Here is a 16,396-nt window from a genome sequence, read left to right as displayed (position 1 = left end):
TCTGCCTGCTCCTTCCACTGGTCCATGGGTCTCCTTTGCCTCACAAAACGCAATCTACTGCCCAAAGCTACTTTCTGGTCTTGGAATGCAGAACCAGCTTACATCTTAGCTGTCCTACACAGTAGGCTACCATCTGGCTTTTGGGGGGAATAGCCCCATTTCTTTTATTACAATGTTGGGGTTCACAGCTTGACTTGGGATCCTGAGCTCAAGGTCTTCATCATGTTGGGGGTGCTCAAATGAGAGGCAGGAAAACGTGGGACTTAGGATCAGAAAACCCCAGCTCCATCATCATTATCTTGCTGTATGGATTTGGTACAGTATTTCATTTTCCCATCGTAACACCTACCTCACGTGTTGCTTCACTTCTAAGATAGCTAATTGAGGTCCAGTGGTTAAAATCCATTCTTCCATTGCAGGGGTCCTGGGTTCAATTCCTGATCAGGGAACCAGATCCCATACACAGCAACTAAGAGGTCACATGCTCCAAGTAGAAAACGATCCTGCATGCCACAACTAATGCCTGACACAGCCTAGTAGATAAATACATAAATACATTTGTTTAAAATATTGAATAAATAAATAAAACAGATAATTGATCTATTTCTCTCTGTCCAGTCTCTTTTTTCCAGTATGCACATTCAGTCACCTCAACGGGACCTCCCATCAGCTACTGATGGACTCTGGTGTGTATTCAGTCCTTTCTTCCTTCTGTTTCCTCCCTCCCTGTGGCACCTTCCTGTTTTCACTTCCTCCTGTCAAGTTTGTAGCCCACAGTCCATCTTAGTTTCTCTTTTACTTCTGACTGAGTTTCTTTCCTTCTAACCATCTGACAAAAACCCAACCCTGGACAAGCCTATGTACATTGCTTTCTTCATGCCTACATGCCAGCCACTGATCACTGTTGGAAAAATAAAAAATCACATAGATGGACAGATGGGGGCCACCAGAGATTCATAATCATGAACTTTGATGGACCCCTCCACACTGCCTGGAACCTCTACCCTGTCTCTCTTCTCTTGGCTTTTCCATTTTCTACCTCTACTTCAGACCTTTTCTCTCCTCGGAAATTGTCCATCTCATTCTCAGGAGGCTGAGGCTTTCCCTTCTTCATAGAGAAAATAGGAGCCTTCCACCTGGACCAGCCTCAATTCCCCACAAAAATTCACCTGTTTGCACTTTGCTCACCTCTTTCCCTCCTGATCCACATGAGTCCACAACCTCCCTCTTCCCACTGCCCAGGAACCCCACGTGACTATGTAAGTTCTCTTATATATTCAACCTCTCCCTCTTTAGACTTTAAAAATCAACTTCATTGAGGTATAATCTATATATAATAAAATTTTAGGTGTACAATTTTATGAGTTTTGACAAACGTATATTCCTATGTAACTATAACCTTAATCAAGACACAGAACATTTCCATCACCCCCTAAAGTTCCCTTTTTTCCCTCTGCAATTAATCCCCCCAGCATCTCCCACTCCAGGCAACTGCTGATCTGCTTTCCGTCACACTATGTTAGAGTTGTCTTTTCTAGAATGGCATTTGTCTGTTCTAGAATGGCATTTACTCTTGTGTCTGGCTTTTTTGCTCAGTATATTTGTGAGTTTCACCTGTGTCCTGGCCCTTTTTTCTTGCTAAGTAGTATTCCATACTGAAATTTGTTCACCCAGTCACTTGGTAATGGACTTTGGGGTTATCTCCTGTTTGAGACAATTGTGAATTAAGCAGGGATGTACATTCATAGACAAGTCTTCTTTTACACATATGTTTTCATTTCTCTTGGTTAAATTTCTAGGAAAAGAATTGCTGGTTGTTATGACATGTGTGTGTGTGTATGTGTGTTTAATTTATAAGAAATTCCAAACCTATTGTCTATAGTGGTCATACCATTTCCATTACTGCCAGCAGGGTGAAAGAGCTCCCTTTTAACTCCATATCTTTATCACCGTTCGTCACTCTCAATCTTTTTTTTTTTCTTTTTGGCTGCACCAAATGATATATGGGATCTTAGTTCCCTGACCAGGGATTGAACCCATGCGCCCGCATTGGAAGCTCAGAGTCTTAACCACTGGACCACCAGCGAAGTCCCAGCTGTTGTCAGTCTTTTTTTAATTTAAGCAGGTGACATGAGCTTTCTTTTGGCTTTTGTTTGCTTTACACGAGTTTTATAAATGAAGCCATTAGTACATTCATGTGTTAAAAATGAAAATTGTATGAACAGCATATAATGAAAAATAAAAGCCTTTCTCCAACCTTACTTCCCACATCTCACTCAATTGAACTTTTTTTTTAAAGAGTCAGAGACGACTTATCGACTTTCACTTTATTATTTATTTGGCCGCACTGGGTTTGGGTTAGGTCTTAGGTGAGGCATGCGGGATCTAGTTCCCTAACCAGGGATTGAACCCCAGGCCCTCAGCATTGGGAGCCTGGAATCATAACCACTGAACCACCAGGGAAGTCCCTCTATTGCACTTTTAAACAAATTCTTGTGTATATATCCAGAAATTATACACATAGACACTGCTTTGCACAGAAAAGCGTTCCCCCAAATTCATATGTTGAAGATCTAACCACCCATGTGATTGTATTTGAAGACAGGGCCTTTATGGATGTTCAGTTCAGTTCAGTCGCTCAGTCGTGTCCTACTGTTTACGACCCATGGACTGCAGCACGCCAGGCTTCCCTGTCCATCACTAACTTCTGGAGCTTTCTAAACCTCATGTCTATCGAGTAGGGTTACCATCTCATCCTCTGTCATCCCCTTCTCCTCCCACCTTCAATCTTTCCCAGCATCAGGGTCTTTTCCAATGAGTCAGTGCTCCGCATCAGGTGGCCAAAGTATTGGAGTTTCAGCTTCAGCATCAGTCCTTCCAATGAATATTCATGAATGTAATTAAGGTTAAATTAGTAGGGTCCTGATTCAATAGGGTTAATGTCCTTATAAGAAGAGACATGAGAGGACTTCCCTGGCAGTTAAGACTCTGTGCTTCCAAAGCAGGGGCTGCAGGTTTGATCCCTGATCAGGGAACTAAGATCCCACATACTGTGTGCAGCTTGACCAAAAACAATTTTTTTTAAAAAAAAGAAAAGACATGAGCGTGCACCCCTCTCCTCCCCCACCTGTGGCAGATACAGTGAGCAGGTAGTTGCCTGCAAGTCAAGAAGGGAGATCTCACCAGAATCCAGCTATGATGGCATCCTGAACTCACACTTCTAGCCATTAGAACTGGGGAAATTTTTTTCTCTTGGTTGAGCCACCCAGTCCATGGTATTTTGTTATGGCAACCCAAGCCGATTTGGACATACACACATATAAATGCATGTAAATACATGGGAACGTATGAAACACACTCTTCTGTCACCTTCTCGGTCTCTAAGGGCAATCTCCACACCAGCATATCCACCTCATTCTTTGGGTGGTTATGTATCGTATGGATGTCCCATAAGTGGTTTTTCTAGTCTTCTGTTCCTGGACACTTAGGGTGTCTCCAGACTTTTGCCACTACAGTGAATGTCTTCATAAACTTCAAATGTCAGATGTGGGAGTATATTGGTAGGTCAAATTTATAGAGGCAGAATCCTATCAATATGTAAATGTGCTCTCATATGTCTTTTATTAAAAAAAACAAAAACCTCCCTCTGTAGTTTACTTTCCCATCTCAGTGACAACATCTCCTTCCTCTTGACATTGAACTTTTAAAAAGCTATTTATTTGGCTGTATCAGGTCTTAGTTGTGGCATGCAGAATCTTTGATCTTTAGTTGTGGCATGTGGGATCTAGTTCCCCGACCAGGGATTGAACCAGGGCTCCTTGCATTGTGACCAGGGAATCTTAGCCACTGAACCACCAGGGAAGTCCCTTGACATTGAACTTTTAAAACAACTGTCTACACTAGTGCCAGGTACTGTCCCAGATGCTTTCTACATATTCATTCATTTCATGTTTTGAAGGACCTCATGAGGCAGATACAATTTATGTCCCCATTTACAGGTGAGACTGAGGCGTTAAGATCTTGACTTACCCAAGCACACTCTGCCACTTTGTGTTAAATTTGTACTGAGGCATTCTGGTTTCAGATTCCATGCTCTTAACTCTCTGGCTGGTGAATGTACGAGCAAATAAGCAGTCAGATGAGACTGGGGAATGATTTTCAAAAAGCATAAAATGTTATGGAGGTTTAAGAACTGTCTCAGATTTCTTGCAGCAAAAGTTCCCAACTTCAAGAGGGGAGGAGAGGGTGAGATGTATGGAAAAGGTAGCATGGAAATTTGCATTACCATATGTAAAATAGATAGCCAATGGGAGTTTACTGTAGGCTCAGGAAATTCAAATAGGGGCCTTGTATCAATCTGGAGGGGTGGGGTGGGGGGGAGATGGGAGAGAGGTTCAAAAGGGAGGGGATATGTGTATACTTATGGCTGATCCATGTTGAGGTTTGACAGAAAACAACAAAATTCTGTAAAACAATTGTCCTTCAATTAAAAAAAAAAAAAGTTCCCAACTTCAGTTGGAACAGCGGCTTAGCCAAGCTAGGGAACTACCCGTAGGGGCCAAGGCTTGATGAACACAAGCATGCCCACCTGGTTCATTCCTTCTTTGACCTGGGGTCTTCTCAGAGACAGTTTCAGAAATTGGGGATCCAGGAGGGCATCTGGAATTCCCAATGGCACTTTATGCTTCATTATCTCTGTTACTGTTTAGTCACTAAGTCTTATCTGACTCTTTGCGACCGCATGGACTATAGCCCACTAGGCTCCTCTATCCGTGGGCTTTCCCAGGCAAGAATGCTGGAGTGGGTAGCCATTTCCTTCTCCAAAGGATCTTCCTGACCCAGGGATCGAACCTGGGTCTCTTGCACTGCAGGTGGATTCTTTACCGACTGAGTCACCAGGGAAGCCCCTCATCATCTCTAACTTTGTCCAGTCCCTGGGTTTCTCCCTTCTTAGCTGAGAGGCAGGAGAGTGACACTGGGCATTGGAGTCATACAGAGCATATTCAGACCCAACTTCTATGGCCTCAGTTTTTATGTCTATAAAATGGGAATAAGATCAGTACATAGTAGGATAATTCTATGAGATTATGTTCTCAGCAGCTCATAAATGCCAGTGGTGATTACTTTGGTTATCCTGTTAACTCAGGATGTAGGAAGGCAAAGTGGGGTCCTCAGAAGAGCATAGGCATTGGGATCGGAGGGAGCTGAATTCAAATCCCATATCTGCTCCTTACTAGCTCTGCGACCTTATACATGCCATGGAATCCAGAGGGTCACCTGCCACTTAAATTTCCAAAACAAGGCTTTCCCTGGTAGTGGAGTGGCTAAGATTCCACACTTCCAGGGCCGGGGGCCTCTGTTCAACTTCTGGTCAGGGAACTAGATCCCACATGACTCAACTAAAGATCTCACATGCCACAGCTAAGAGCTGGTGCAGCTAAATAAATATATAAACTTTTTTAAATCTAAAAAACTTTTTCCAGAACAGTTTGGGAATTTGACGTAAGATTGGCAAGTCCTTCCCCCACCTGCCATATAAGGATATTAATAATTTTTAAGGAAATCTAACACTCATTATCACCATTGTGTGATACATGAAAGGATATTTTAATACTCCCCCTCCCAAAAAACCTTAGGAAGAATATAATCTGAGAATAATGAACTCAGAACCACATCCTTGTTTTTCTTATTTCATGCATCTCCAGCATTTGGAAATGGGCGCTTCTGATAAGTCTCGTTTTTCTTAGCTGTAAAGTGGACTGAGAAGTCAGACGCCTGCCCCTGTGATCTAGCTGATGTACTTGGTGCAAAGCAGGAGTTGAGGGGCTGTTGGTACCTGGTCTCCTTTATTTATTTGGCTGTGCTGGGTGTTGGTTGCAGTACAGACTCTTCACTGCAGCATACGGGGTCTAGTTCCCTGACCAGGGATCGAACCAGGGTTACCTGCCTTGCGAGCTCGGCGTCTTAACCACTGGACCATCAAGGAAGCCCTTTCGGCCTTCCTCTTGAGCTGGATTCCCCTCACCCCATCTCCTCTGCTCCATTTCCTTCTCTCCTCTTTGACCCTCCTGAGGACCCAGACAGGGGCAGAAACAGCCACTGCATCAGATCTCAAAGAACTTTATTGAGGGCGCAGGAAGGTGATATTGGAGACACAGGTACAGGTCGTAGACTAGGTGGGAATGTCCAAGAGGGAAGAACACTCATTTCATCCAGGATCATGTAGGGACTCTGCGAAAAGGGGCTTGTTTTCCATCTGGGTCTTTGAATGAAGCTCTCTCCAGCCAGGCAGGGAGTGGGCCCCAGCTGGAGGGCAAGGTCTGAGGGAGGGATTTTACTATCTCTAAAGACAAAAGGTCTTTTGTGTGTTTTGATAACTGGGTGGGGTGGGGAGAGGAGGAAAGGTTTCTGGGAATGAGAATGAGATTCCGTGGGAGAAATAAAGAAAGGAGAGACAGACAGAGGGAGCCACAGGAAGAAAAAAAAATCTTAAAAGAGAGAATTCCTTCAGGCAAGCTTTGCTTTTAGCCCAGTTCTGAGCATTCAGAGAGGTGTCTAGAACAGCCTGAAGGAGATGTCAGAGCCTGAGCTTCAACCTGGGTGCCTTCCCAGACAAGCCGTGCAGCTTCAGTAAGTCATGCCCTTTCGCTAAGCCTCAGTGAAACCTGTGGAAAGGGTGCCTGGACCCTGAGGTGGCTTCAGCAACGTACACTGGGGGTGGGGTATCCACAAGCTAACTCCAGGTGTTTTGTAAAAGCTTGGAACTGAAATGGTCCCAAATCAGAGAGGGAGACCACTGGTCTGCAAAGATGGCCCAGAAGCTGGTTGGCTATTATTGAACAAATGAAGGTAGTTTATTGGATACACAAAGACTTGCGGGTCAGAGGCCTGAGAGTCCAAAAGCTGCTGCCACTGCTTCTTCCAGCCCTGGCTCTCTGAGAACTGAGTCAGTTGAGGATGCAGGCCTCTTTCCCGGAGGCCAGAGGAGAAAAAGATGTAACAGGTAAGAAGGAAAGCAAGGAGGCTGTTTTCTTCTGGCGCATGCTGGACGTTTAGGAAATGGAAGCAGGAGGGACGATTCAGGCTGATGGAGTGAGCCCAACTCACATCCTTAAAAGAGCATTCCTTGACCCTGTCTTGGGGAAGGGTCTCTTGGAGCATCAGGCCCAGCTCGAGGCCTGCCAGAGCCCAGGGAAGATTCAGAACCACAGGAGTTTGTTGGACTTGTGTCTCGAGAAGCACATGTTGCTGCTGCAGCTGCCTTGGTAGATGGGGGGGCAGGCGGAACACGGCCTCCCCGTCTTGTACGGCGCCTCGCCGATCCAGTTACCCCTGGAAGAGAAGAGGTCCCAGGGAGGCGAGGTGGGGGGACAGTTACATGAGCTACCTTCGCACAGGTTTTCAAATATTAGCAGGGCCGCTGACTGGCCCTGTAACCAGGTCACAGCTGCAAGCCTCAGTTTCTTCACCTCTAAAACCAAGAGAAGACATTCCTCCCACACAGGAATGAGTGTATCCAAGCACCTGGCTTGGCAGATAAGCAGTTCCCCAGGAAGTGCGATTTTTTTTAATCCTTCCACACAGCCACCCCACCCCAACCACCATCCCCCCACCACAAACACAGAAATCCCTCCCTCCCATCTCCAACAAGCAGATCTGAGTTCTGATCCTGGTTCTGCCAGCTGGTGACAGAATAAACCATCTCATTTCTTTCTTTTCTTTTTAAGATTTTTTTTTAATGTGGGCCATTTTTAAAGTCTTTATTGAATTTATTACATTATTGCTTCTGTTTTATGTTTCGGTATTTTGGCCCCGACCAGGGATCAAACCCGCACCCACTGCATTGGAAGATGAAGTCTTAACCACTGGACCACTTAACCACTTAACCTCTTACCCAGGGACCACCAGGGTAGTTTAGTCCCTAAACTACCTCATTTTTTGAGCCTTGATTTTATCCTCTGAATAAGTTAATGAAATGGTGTCCATTAAAATTATGCAAAAATACTTTGTAACTTACAAAGAAAGAAAGATAGCACTAAGTCATGTCCGACTATTGGGATCCCACGAACTGTAGCCCGCCAGGCTCCTCTGTCCATAGGATTCTCCAGGCAAGAATACTGGAGTAGGTTGCCATTTCCTTCTCCAGGGGAACTTCCCAACCCAGAAATCGAACCCAGGTCTCCCACATTGCAGGCAGATTCTTTACCAACTGAGCTATGCGGGAAGGCCCTGTAACTTACAAGGTGATATGCAAATAAGAACTAGAATAATTAGATACTGGGTGCAATTCAACCATGGGGGATGTGCCTGTGAAGCCTCTTTGTGGCCTCTGCTGAACATTTATTTTTCATGGAAAGTCTTATCCAAAAACCATCCTAGTTGCTATGGAGTTAATCTTCTCAATGGATTTGGGGAGGTGGGGGGATAGGAAGCCATTGCTTAAAGGTAACGGTTTCTCTTTGGGGTGATGAAAACATTTTGGAAATAGAGGTGATGGTTGTACAACACTATGAATGCAATTAATGCCACGAAATAGTATATAGTACTTAAAAATGGCTAAAATGGCAAATTTTATGTTTTATGTATATATTTTACCAAGATTGAAAAAAATGAATAATGTAATACACTAAAAACCCATTAAGTTGTACATTTCAAATGGATAAATTGTATAGTATGCGAATTATATCTCAATTAAGCAGTTTTTTAAACAAGAACAAACCAAGAATTCCCTGGCCATCTAGTGGTTAAGATTTGGTGCTTTCACTTCCAGGGGCCATGTTTGATTCCTGGTCAGGGAACTAAAATCCCACAAGCCTCGAGGCACGGCCAAACAAACAAAACAAACCTTCATCCCATCATTCTCCTGCTCAAGAACTTTTAGTGGTTTCCCATTGCCTGTGCAGGGGTTTGCAAACTTTTTATGTAAAGGGCCAGATAGTAAATATTTTAGGCTTGGGGGCCAAATGTCTTTATGGCATGAAAGCAGCCCTAGGGGATATGTGAACAAATGTCGTGGCCATGTTTCAATAAAAGTTTATTTATAAAAATAGGCAGCAGGTTGGATTTGGGCTGTGGGCTGTAGTTTCCTGGCCTATAGCTTATGAATCACAACTACAGCTTGGGTCAGGCCTTCCAGACTGCTCGGGCTTTCCTAAGAGCTCAGCTGGTAAAGAATCCGCCTGCAATGCAAGGGACCTGGGATCGATCCCTGGGTTGAGAAGATCCTCTGGAGAAGGGAAAGGCTGCCCACTCCAGTATTCTGGCCTGGAGAATTCCATGGATTGTATAGTCCATGGGGTTGCAAAGAGTTGGACATGATTGAGTGAATTTCACTTTCCAGACTGCTCTAGTGGCACATGGATCCAGCGTACACACCGGTTCTATTTCCTGCTCTCAAAGACTTCTCTTGACCTCTCTCCCACCTAGCTGATTGGAGAGTCTGGAAGAAGCAGCTCAGCATATTCACTGCATCCTTCCTTTCTTTCCTATGGGATCTGCCTGCCTGCAGGGAGCAAGTGTCCTTGGTTGCTCTGTTTCTTGTGGGAAGCTTAAAGGGGCCAGCACTATACTTAAAAGAGGCCTCTGGTTGTCCAGTGTTGCTTGTTAATGGAGGTGAAGGTCTAAGTCAACAGCAAGCTCTTTGCAAGCCCACTTGGCTGGCAGATCTAAAACACATTCTCCACTACTGGCTTCATCAGGGAGACTGCCTATCCACTAACCACCTGCCTTGGTCCTCTGTCTATCTCCCAGTTGACTGTGGAGCTTGAGTAAAGAAAAAGGATTCTCGATCAACTCTCCAAAAGTACCAAACTGTATGGTGTTCGGGTTTTTTAGAAAAGAGGAAGGCAAGGTGTTCTGTGTGTCTTCCTTCTCTGAGAATCCTGCCCACCCCACCTCGTGATCCACCCTCCTGCCCCAGTCCCCTCGACCTCAAAGTGCACTCACTTAATGGCGTAGTTGCAGACCAGGTACACAGCCTGGCGCCAGGTGCTGCCCCAGACACGGATGCTGCCACAGGTGTGGATGGCACAGCCCAGCCGATTGGAAGATGCCCACACCATCTGAGAGGGGAGGACAAAGGCAAGGGGGGCTGTGAGAAGGACTTGGGCCTGGAAGGTTCCTGCGTTTGCTCAGTTCAGGGTGGATGCATTAGCTGAGGTTTTCCTGGGGGAGGCACCTGTCTCAAAAGTGACAGGATGGAGACATATGGTACTATTAATATAATGTTTCCCAAACTTTATTTTTTACTACAATCGAGGGTAGGGAAAACAGTTTTGTATTGTTACCCAGTGGACCAACACACACACGCACACACACACACACACACACACACACACACTACCCCTGTTGCAAAAAAGTTTTATGAACTAATATTTAATCTTATCATATAGAATGATATATGCTAGTGTTTTCTATCGTGTTCAATTAGATTTCTTTCTTTTTTCCCCCCTGGTGAACAATGCTTGAGAATCATTATTGTGTTGGAGATTAGAGCACAAACTTTGAAGTTAAACAGCCTTGGGTCAGTTTCTCAATATCAAAAGCTGTGTGACTTTGACCACTTTAATCACTCTGTGCCTAGTTTCTCCTTTGGTTAAATGGAGATAATAATATCTTGGATGTCAGGAAGGACATTTAGTTTAAGCCTAACATTTCCTAGGGGGGCTCTATCTTCAGTTTTTGACATTTACTGCAAATAAGTCACAGAGAAATTGGCAGGTCTCCAAAAGAAGACATTTGTCCTACCATTGATCCTGTTTCTTATAACACTATACTGCATTGTATTTTTATGTACAATAAGTGGTAACATCTCGATATGAGCACTCAAAATATACTACGATTTTTGGGTAATCTTATTTGGCATTTCTTTTTTAAGATAGCACAGCCTTAGAAAATAGAAAAAATACTGGGAAACGTTTGGACCTATTGAAATCAAAGGCCCTCTTGAACTTGTCGGACCACACATCTCCATTTTGGGGTCACACAACATGGTCCGCTGACCTAAGACACACAAAATAAGATCCAGTTCAGCTCAGTTCAATGTGTACAGAGGAACAGGCTATGTAAAAGGGAGTCCGTACAGGCCTATGCTTTATTTCTACTGCTGTCCACCACATTCTATTTTTCCCACCAGCCCCTCATCCCTACAAAGGGGTACCTGGGTATAGTGGGAGCAGACGGGGCCACTGCAGTGCCAGGGGCAGTGCGGGGTACAGTCCTTCGGGGCTGGAAACAAGTAATGCCGCTTCTCCTCTGACCAAGACTTCACCAGATCCACCACCGAGCGGTACCTGGGAAGGCGGAGGCGATGGAAGAAACGCAGACTGTGTGCTCGGCGAGCTTGTGGAGTGACGGAGTGAAAGAAGGGCAGTGAAGTGACGGGGTGAAGGGAGGGCTCACTCACCGGCCAGAATGGACAGACAGGTTCTGGCCCACGTATCTCATCAGCTGTGAGGGCCCGTGGGCCCAAATGCACTGGGAGGCCCAGGCCTCAGCCGACCTAGCCAGCCGCTCATCCCAGACCTGCGAAAGCAGAAAGGTCATGACATTCCCCGCGGGAGGAAAACCACAACCATCTCAGTAGTGTCTAGAAATGCAAATATACATGGTATCATGACTCCTCCACCTCCTGGGAACCCTGCAATAAATCCACTTGATTAATGAGAAAACTGAGCCTTAGAGAAGGCCTGTGACTTCAAGGTCAATAGCAAGTCCACACGAGAGCTGAGATCCACACCTAGCCTTCTGACTCTTAGCCCGATGCCCTTTTTCCTTCACTGGACTTCAAGCTTGGGGTTCCTTGCTCTGAGGGGTGGGGGGTCCCAGGAATTGGCCTGGGAGCTCCCAGCAATCCCTAGAAGTGACAGCCCAGGATTATAGGAAGAGAATGGATTTTTTATTTATCAAAATTTGAAAATGTGTTTAACATTAAATTTTTTAAATTCAAGGTGTGTTTGTTTTTAATAGTGAAAACATGCACACGTTTAACATGTAAGCTGTTGAAAGGAGGAGGAGTGGAGAGTCTTTCATCTTCATCTTATACTAGTTCCTCCAGCCACCCTGACCCTGGAGGTAACCATCATTGTGAGTTTCTTGAGTCTGGTTGCACAAATATTCCACACCCATAAGCATATTATATATACATATATAAACATATATGTATAATGTAATGTTTATATAATATAAACATTATATATGTTTATGTGTAAATATATGCAATTATATATCATATAATGTATGTAATATATGTAATTAATTATATACCATATATTGTGTTAATATATACATAAATATGTATTATGTAAATGTAATAATTATATATAATATATATATATACACATATAATCCTTCCTGGAGATGGAAATAGCAACCCACTCCAATATTCTTACTTGGAAAATCCCATGGACAGTAGAGCCTAGTGGGCTACAGTCCGTGGGGTCGCAAAAGACTCAGACATGACTTAGCAACTAAAGTGTTAGTCACTCAGTCGTGTCCTACTCTTTGTGACCCCATGGACTGTAGCCCGCCAGGCTCCTCTCTCCATGGAATTCTCCAGGCAAGAATACTGGAGTGGGTTGCCATTTCCTTCTCCAGGGGATCTTCCCAACCCAGGGATTGAACCCAGGTCTCCCAAATTGCAGACAGACCCCTTACTGAGCCACCAGGGAACAACAACATATATGTATATAAATGTGAATTTTTTTGACAGATGACAGAATGCCAGACATTCTATTTGGCACCTAGCTGTTTTTATTTAACCAGATAGCTTTATCTTAGCGATGATTCTACATCAGCACACAGAGAATACCCTCCTCTCCTCTGTAACGGCTTCTTAATTTTCCAATCTATGAATGCCCCAAGTTTTATATCTCAAGAAAGGATCACTTAAAAAAAAATACTAGTTCCCTTCCACTCTGACTTCCTGAGATTCTGAGATATTATTTGTTCCTTCATTTCATCTGTTCATTTAGCAAATATTGAACAAGGACTCACAGTCTAGCAAGGAAATGAGACATTAAGCAATCATTACAGTTGGCTGGTGTGAGAATGTGAAACGGAACCTGCTCTTTCTTGGAGCCACAGAGAGAAAGGGCTCCTTGAGCAAGGGATGTTTAGCAAGATACCTGTCCTGTGGGCTGAAGCCAGCTAGTGAAGCAATGGGGACGCCCAAAGAAGGGTCCAGACATCTCCCCGGGGTTGTGAGACTCATCCATTCTTAGAGAAAGCAGAGGAATGTTTTTTTCATGTTGCAAAGGGGTCAGCTGCGGTAGCGGCATGCAAACCTCTAACCCACACTCACTGACCCTCCCCGGAGCCCCTCCTGGTAGAACTGTCTGGCTCTCTCTCTTCCACAATACGTGCAACAATCAAACACCTGTTGCGGGGAGGGCCTTGCACGCAGGGCTGGTGCTCAATAAATGTGTCATTGTTTGAAAACTGGAGGGCCTTCTACGTGCCAGCCACTGTGTTAATCAATGGATGAGTCAGTTAATGAACAAATAAATGGCTCTCCCACCTTTAGCTGCCTGCCATTTGGGCTCCCATCCCCACCCCTCCCAACACCTTATTGCACCTGATGTCATATTCTACATAAAAGTTGCGGTTGATCTTTGTTTTTTATCATGCCCACTGAAATAGAAGCTCTGTGAAGGATAAGACCATGTCCATCCTGTTCTCGGCAATGTCCACAGGGCTTAGCAGTGGTGTCTAACTCCAAGCAGGAGATGCTACATAAGTGAATGAACACATTGCAAAAGTACAAGCGTTTGCAGGCAGTTAAGAGAGCAGGTGTCTGTCTTACAGGGGTGGCTGACAATCCTTTTTCCTAAAGAAATCTGTAGGTGAGCTGGAGGCCTATCTCTACAGGCTAGTTTGGGACAATGGTCCTGGGGGAGGGGCTGCGATAATGAAAAAGGTTCCCTCCTCCCCTCCAGAGTCAGGCTGTAGGGGGCTGGGGTGAAACACCCCCTTCTCCACCCGCCCTCCACTCTGCTTTTTTGAAGGAAGACATCCAGCCTTTGCTGGTCAGCGGCTGTTTCTCCCCCAGCCAGTGCCCTCTACCCCCACCCCAGGAACCAATCCTCATCTCTCCCAATTCTACCCCTAGAGACTTGTGGACAGACTGGGAGTGTCATCAAACCCCTGGGGCAAAGAGACAATGGCAGGGAAATCTCCAGCCACCCACCCTCTGCGGGTCCCCAGCAGGAAGCCAGAATCCTTGGAAAAGGCATTGTTAGTTAAGACAACAGCCTTAGCAGCTGGCAGATCTGGGGTGTAATCCCAAGTGGGTGACCTTCAGCAAATTAATACTCTGCTTCTTGATTTCCTTATTTGGAAAATGCAGATACATCCTACCTTGAAGGAAGAGGGTTCTGTGTAAGTGCCTGGCGCACAGAGGATGTGCCATAAATCGCAGTCCTCTGCTCCTGCCTGCAGAAAGGACCTATATAAAGCCTTAGTTTTCTCATCTGTAAAATGGGCAGACTTCACAGGGCCCAGATGCCCAGATACTGGCTAGAGAGGCTAGACTCCTGAATGGTCCAGCCCTTCCAGGGCACACTGAGTCGACTGGCGTTTGCCAGAGGGGGCCCTGGCAGAGTGTGGGGACTCACCATATACTCCATGTTGGCAGCAGGTGGGTGCACGCTGGCCCGGATGTGGTTGTGATAATCCAATAAGGCACTCATGTCCCGGGCAGAGATGTGGCGCTTCCGCCGATACTGGGGCACCCCCAGGCCACTCAGGGGCCTCACAGCTGTGCCCTTGTGCACAGCACTCTGAGCCAGTGCCAGGGTGGCATTGGGCATCAAGGCGTTCATTGTCTGGCCTGCCCAGAAGAGCAGACCTGCCAGGCCCACAGTGCCGGGCAGCGGGGGCATAGCTGGCTGGAGGGGGTCCCACGTCTGGCCTCGTGCAGTCAGAGCTGGCTGCCTGGAGGGGGTGGTCATGAGGGCACCAAATTCTGAGTGCTCCTCAGCATTCCCACCCCAGAGGATGCTAACTACTGGGAGCTTGACGCAGACCTCCCAACACAGCTCTGGTGGCAGGGAGTAATACTCCATCCTTCCCACCTCATGGACTGAGTGGATAGGGCAGTGGGAAGAAATGCCCAGACAGGGACTTCCCTGGGGATCCAGTGGCTAAGACTCTGAGGTCCCATGCAGGGGGCCCAGGTTCAATCCCTGGTCAGGGAACTAGATCCCACATGCTGCAACTAAGAGTTTGCATGCAGGCCACAACTAAAGACCCTGTGTGCCTCAACTAAGATCCGGTGCAGCCAAATAAGTAAATCAATATTTTTTTAAAAAAAATAAAGAAAAATTAAAGAAATGCCCAGAGAGTGACTGAATCCGGACCAGGCCTGGAAGTGAGACAACACTTCAAAGCCGGAGTTCCATCCCACCAGCCCAGGAAGCAGACCTCAAACCTGCCCAGACTGGATACCCTCTGCACCAATCTCACTCCACACGGGCTCTGTCGGTGCCCTCAGAAGGGCAGCGCCCACCTCCCCGGAGGCTGCAATTTCAGGATGGAGTTTAGTTCAGTTCAGTCGCTCAGTCATGTCCGACTCTTTGCAACCCCACGGACTGCAGCACGCCAGGCTTCCCTGTCCATCACCAACTCCCGGAGCTTGCCCAAACTCTTGCAAGACACAGAAAGAAGGAAAAGGCTGAAAGAGGCAGACAGAAAGAAGATCAAGAAACAGAGAAAAAGTACACGAGGGAGACAAAAAGGTCACTGATATAAAGAGATCCAGGAAAGAGCTATGAGACAAAAAAAAGTAGAAAGATACAGAGAGAAAGAGAGACAACATTGGGGCAAAAAGAGAAGAAACATGGGAGAGATAGAGAGAGAGAAAGAGGGGAAAAAAGAACAGAGAAGATGGAGAAAGAAATACTGAGAAGAGAACCAGAGAGAGGGGTCCGGGAAGCAAGGCGGCAGGCTCCCCGAGGACGCGTACCCAGGATGGGCAGCCCAGGCCGGTGGCAGGAGGCGGCCGAGGAGGCAGGGACCTCTGCCAGACGCCCAGCCCACCTGCCGCACAGCGACTTAAGCGGTCCGCCAGGAGCTGATGGCATCTGACGTCCCAGCCCCCCAGCTCCCTCCCCTTCCAGCCTGGCCAGGCTCGAAGCTCCGCCCGCCAGACAGTGGCTTTTCTCTTCTCCCTCTGCTGTTCCACCTGAAGTGCAAGGGGGCCGGGGCTGAGCTGCGGTCAGGATGGGGCTGCGGTCAAGGCAGGGATTCCCGGACGAAACACCACCTCTCCTCAGGAGACCTCAGACCCCGAGCCTTTTCTCTGCCTTCCAGACCCCACATATTACGGCCACCTTGCATCCAGAAAGTGTTTTTCTGTTTTCTCCACAAAGCCCTCCAGCCCCAGAGTTGGCAGTTTTCA

General features: G+C 46.3%; 1 protein-coding gene across 1 annotated transcript; it reads right to left on the bottom strand.

The window, feature by feature from the left end:
* Nucleotides 1–7,063: 7,063 nt before the first annotated feature.
* On the bottom strand, nucleotides 7,064–14,879 carry R3HDML (R3H domain containing like). The gene is made up of 5 exons (XM_020911508.2): nucleotides 14,613–14,879; nucleotides 11,405–11,523; nucleotides 11,159–11,291; nucleotides 9,946–10,061; nucleotides 7,064–7,332 (listed from the first exon to the last, which is right to left on the bottom strand). The coding sequence occupies exons 1-5, from the start codon at nucleotides 14,877–14,879 to the stop codon at nucleotides 7,200–7,202; spliced, it is 768 nt and encodes a 255-aa protein (XP_020767167.2). The 3' UTR covers nucleotides 7,064–7,199.
* Nucleotides 14,880–16,396: the final 1,517 nt, after the last annotated feature.

This window comes from Odocoileus virginianus, chromosome 9 (assembly GCF_023699985.2).
Source record: "Odocoileus virginianus isolate 20LAN1187 ecotype Illinois chromosome 9, Ovbor_1.2, whole genome shotgun sequence".
NCBI lineage: Eukaryota > Metazoa > Chordata > Mammalia > Artiodactyla > Cervidae > Odocoileus > Odocoileus virginianus.
The sequence above is the reverse complement of the archived record's forward strand: the minus strand, read 5'-3'. Positions and strand labels throughout refer to the sequence as shown.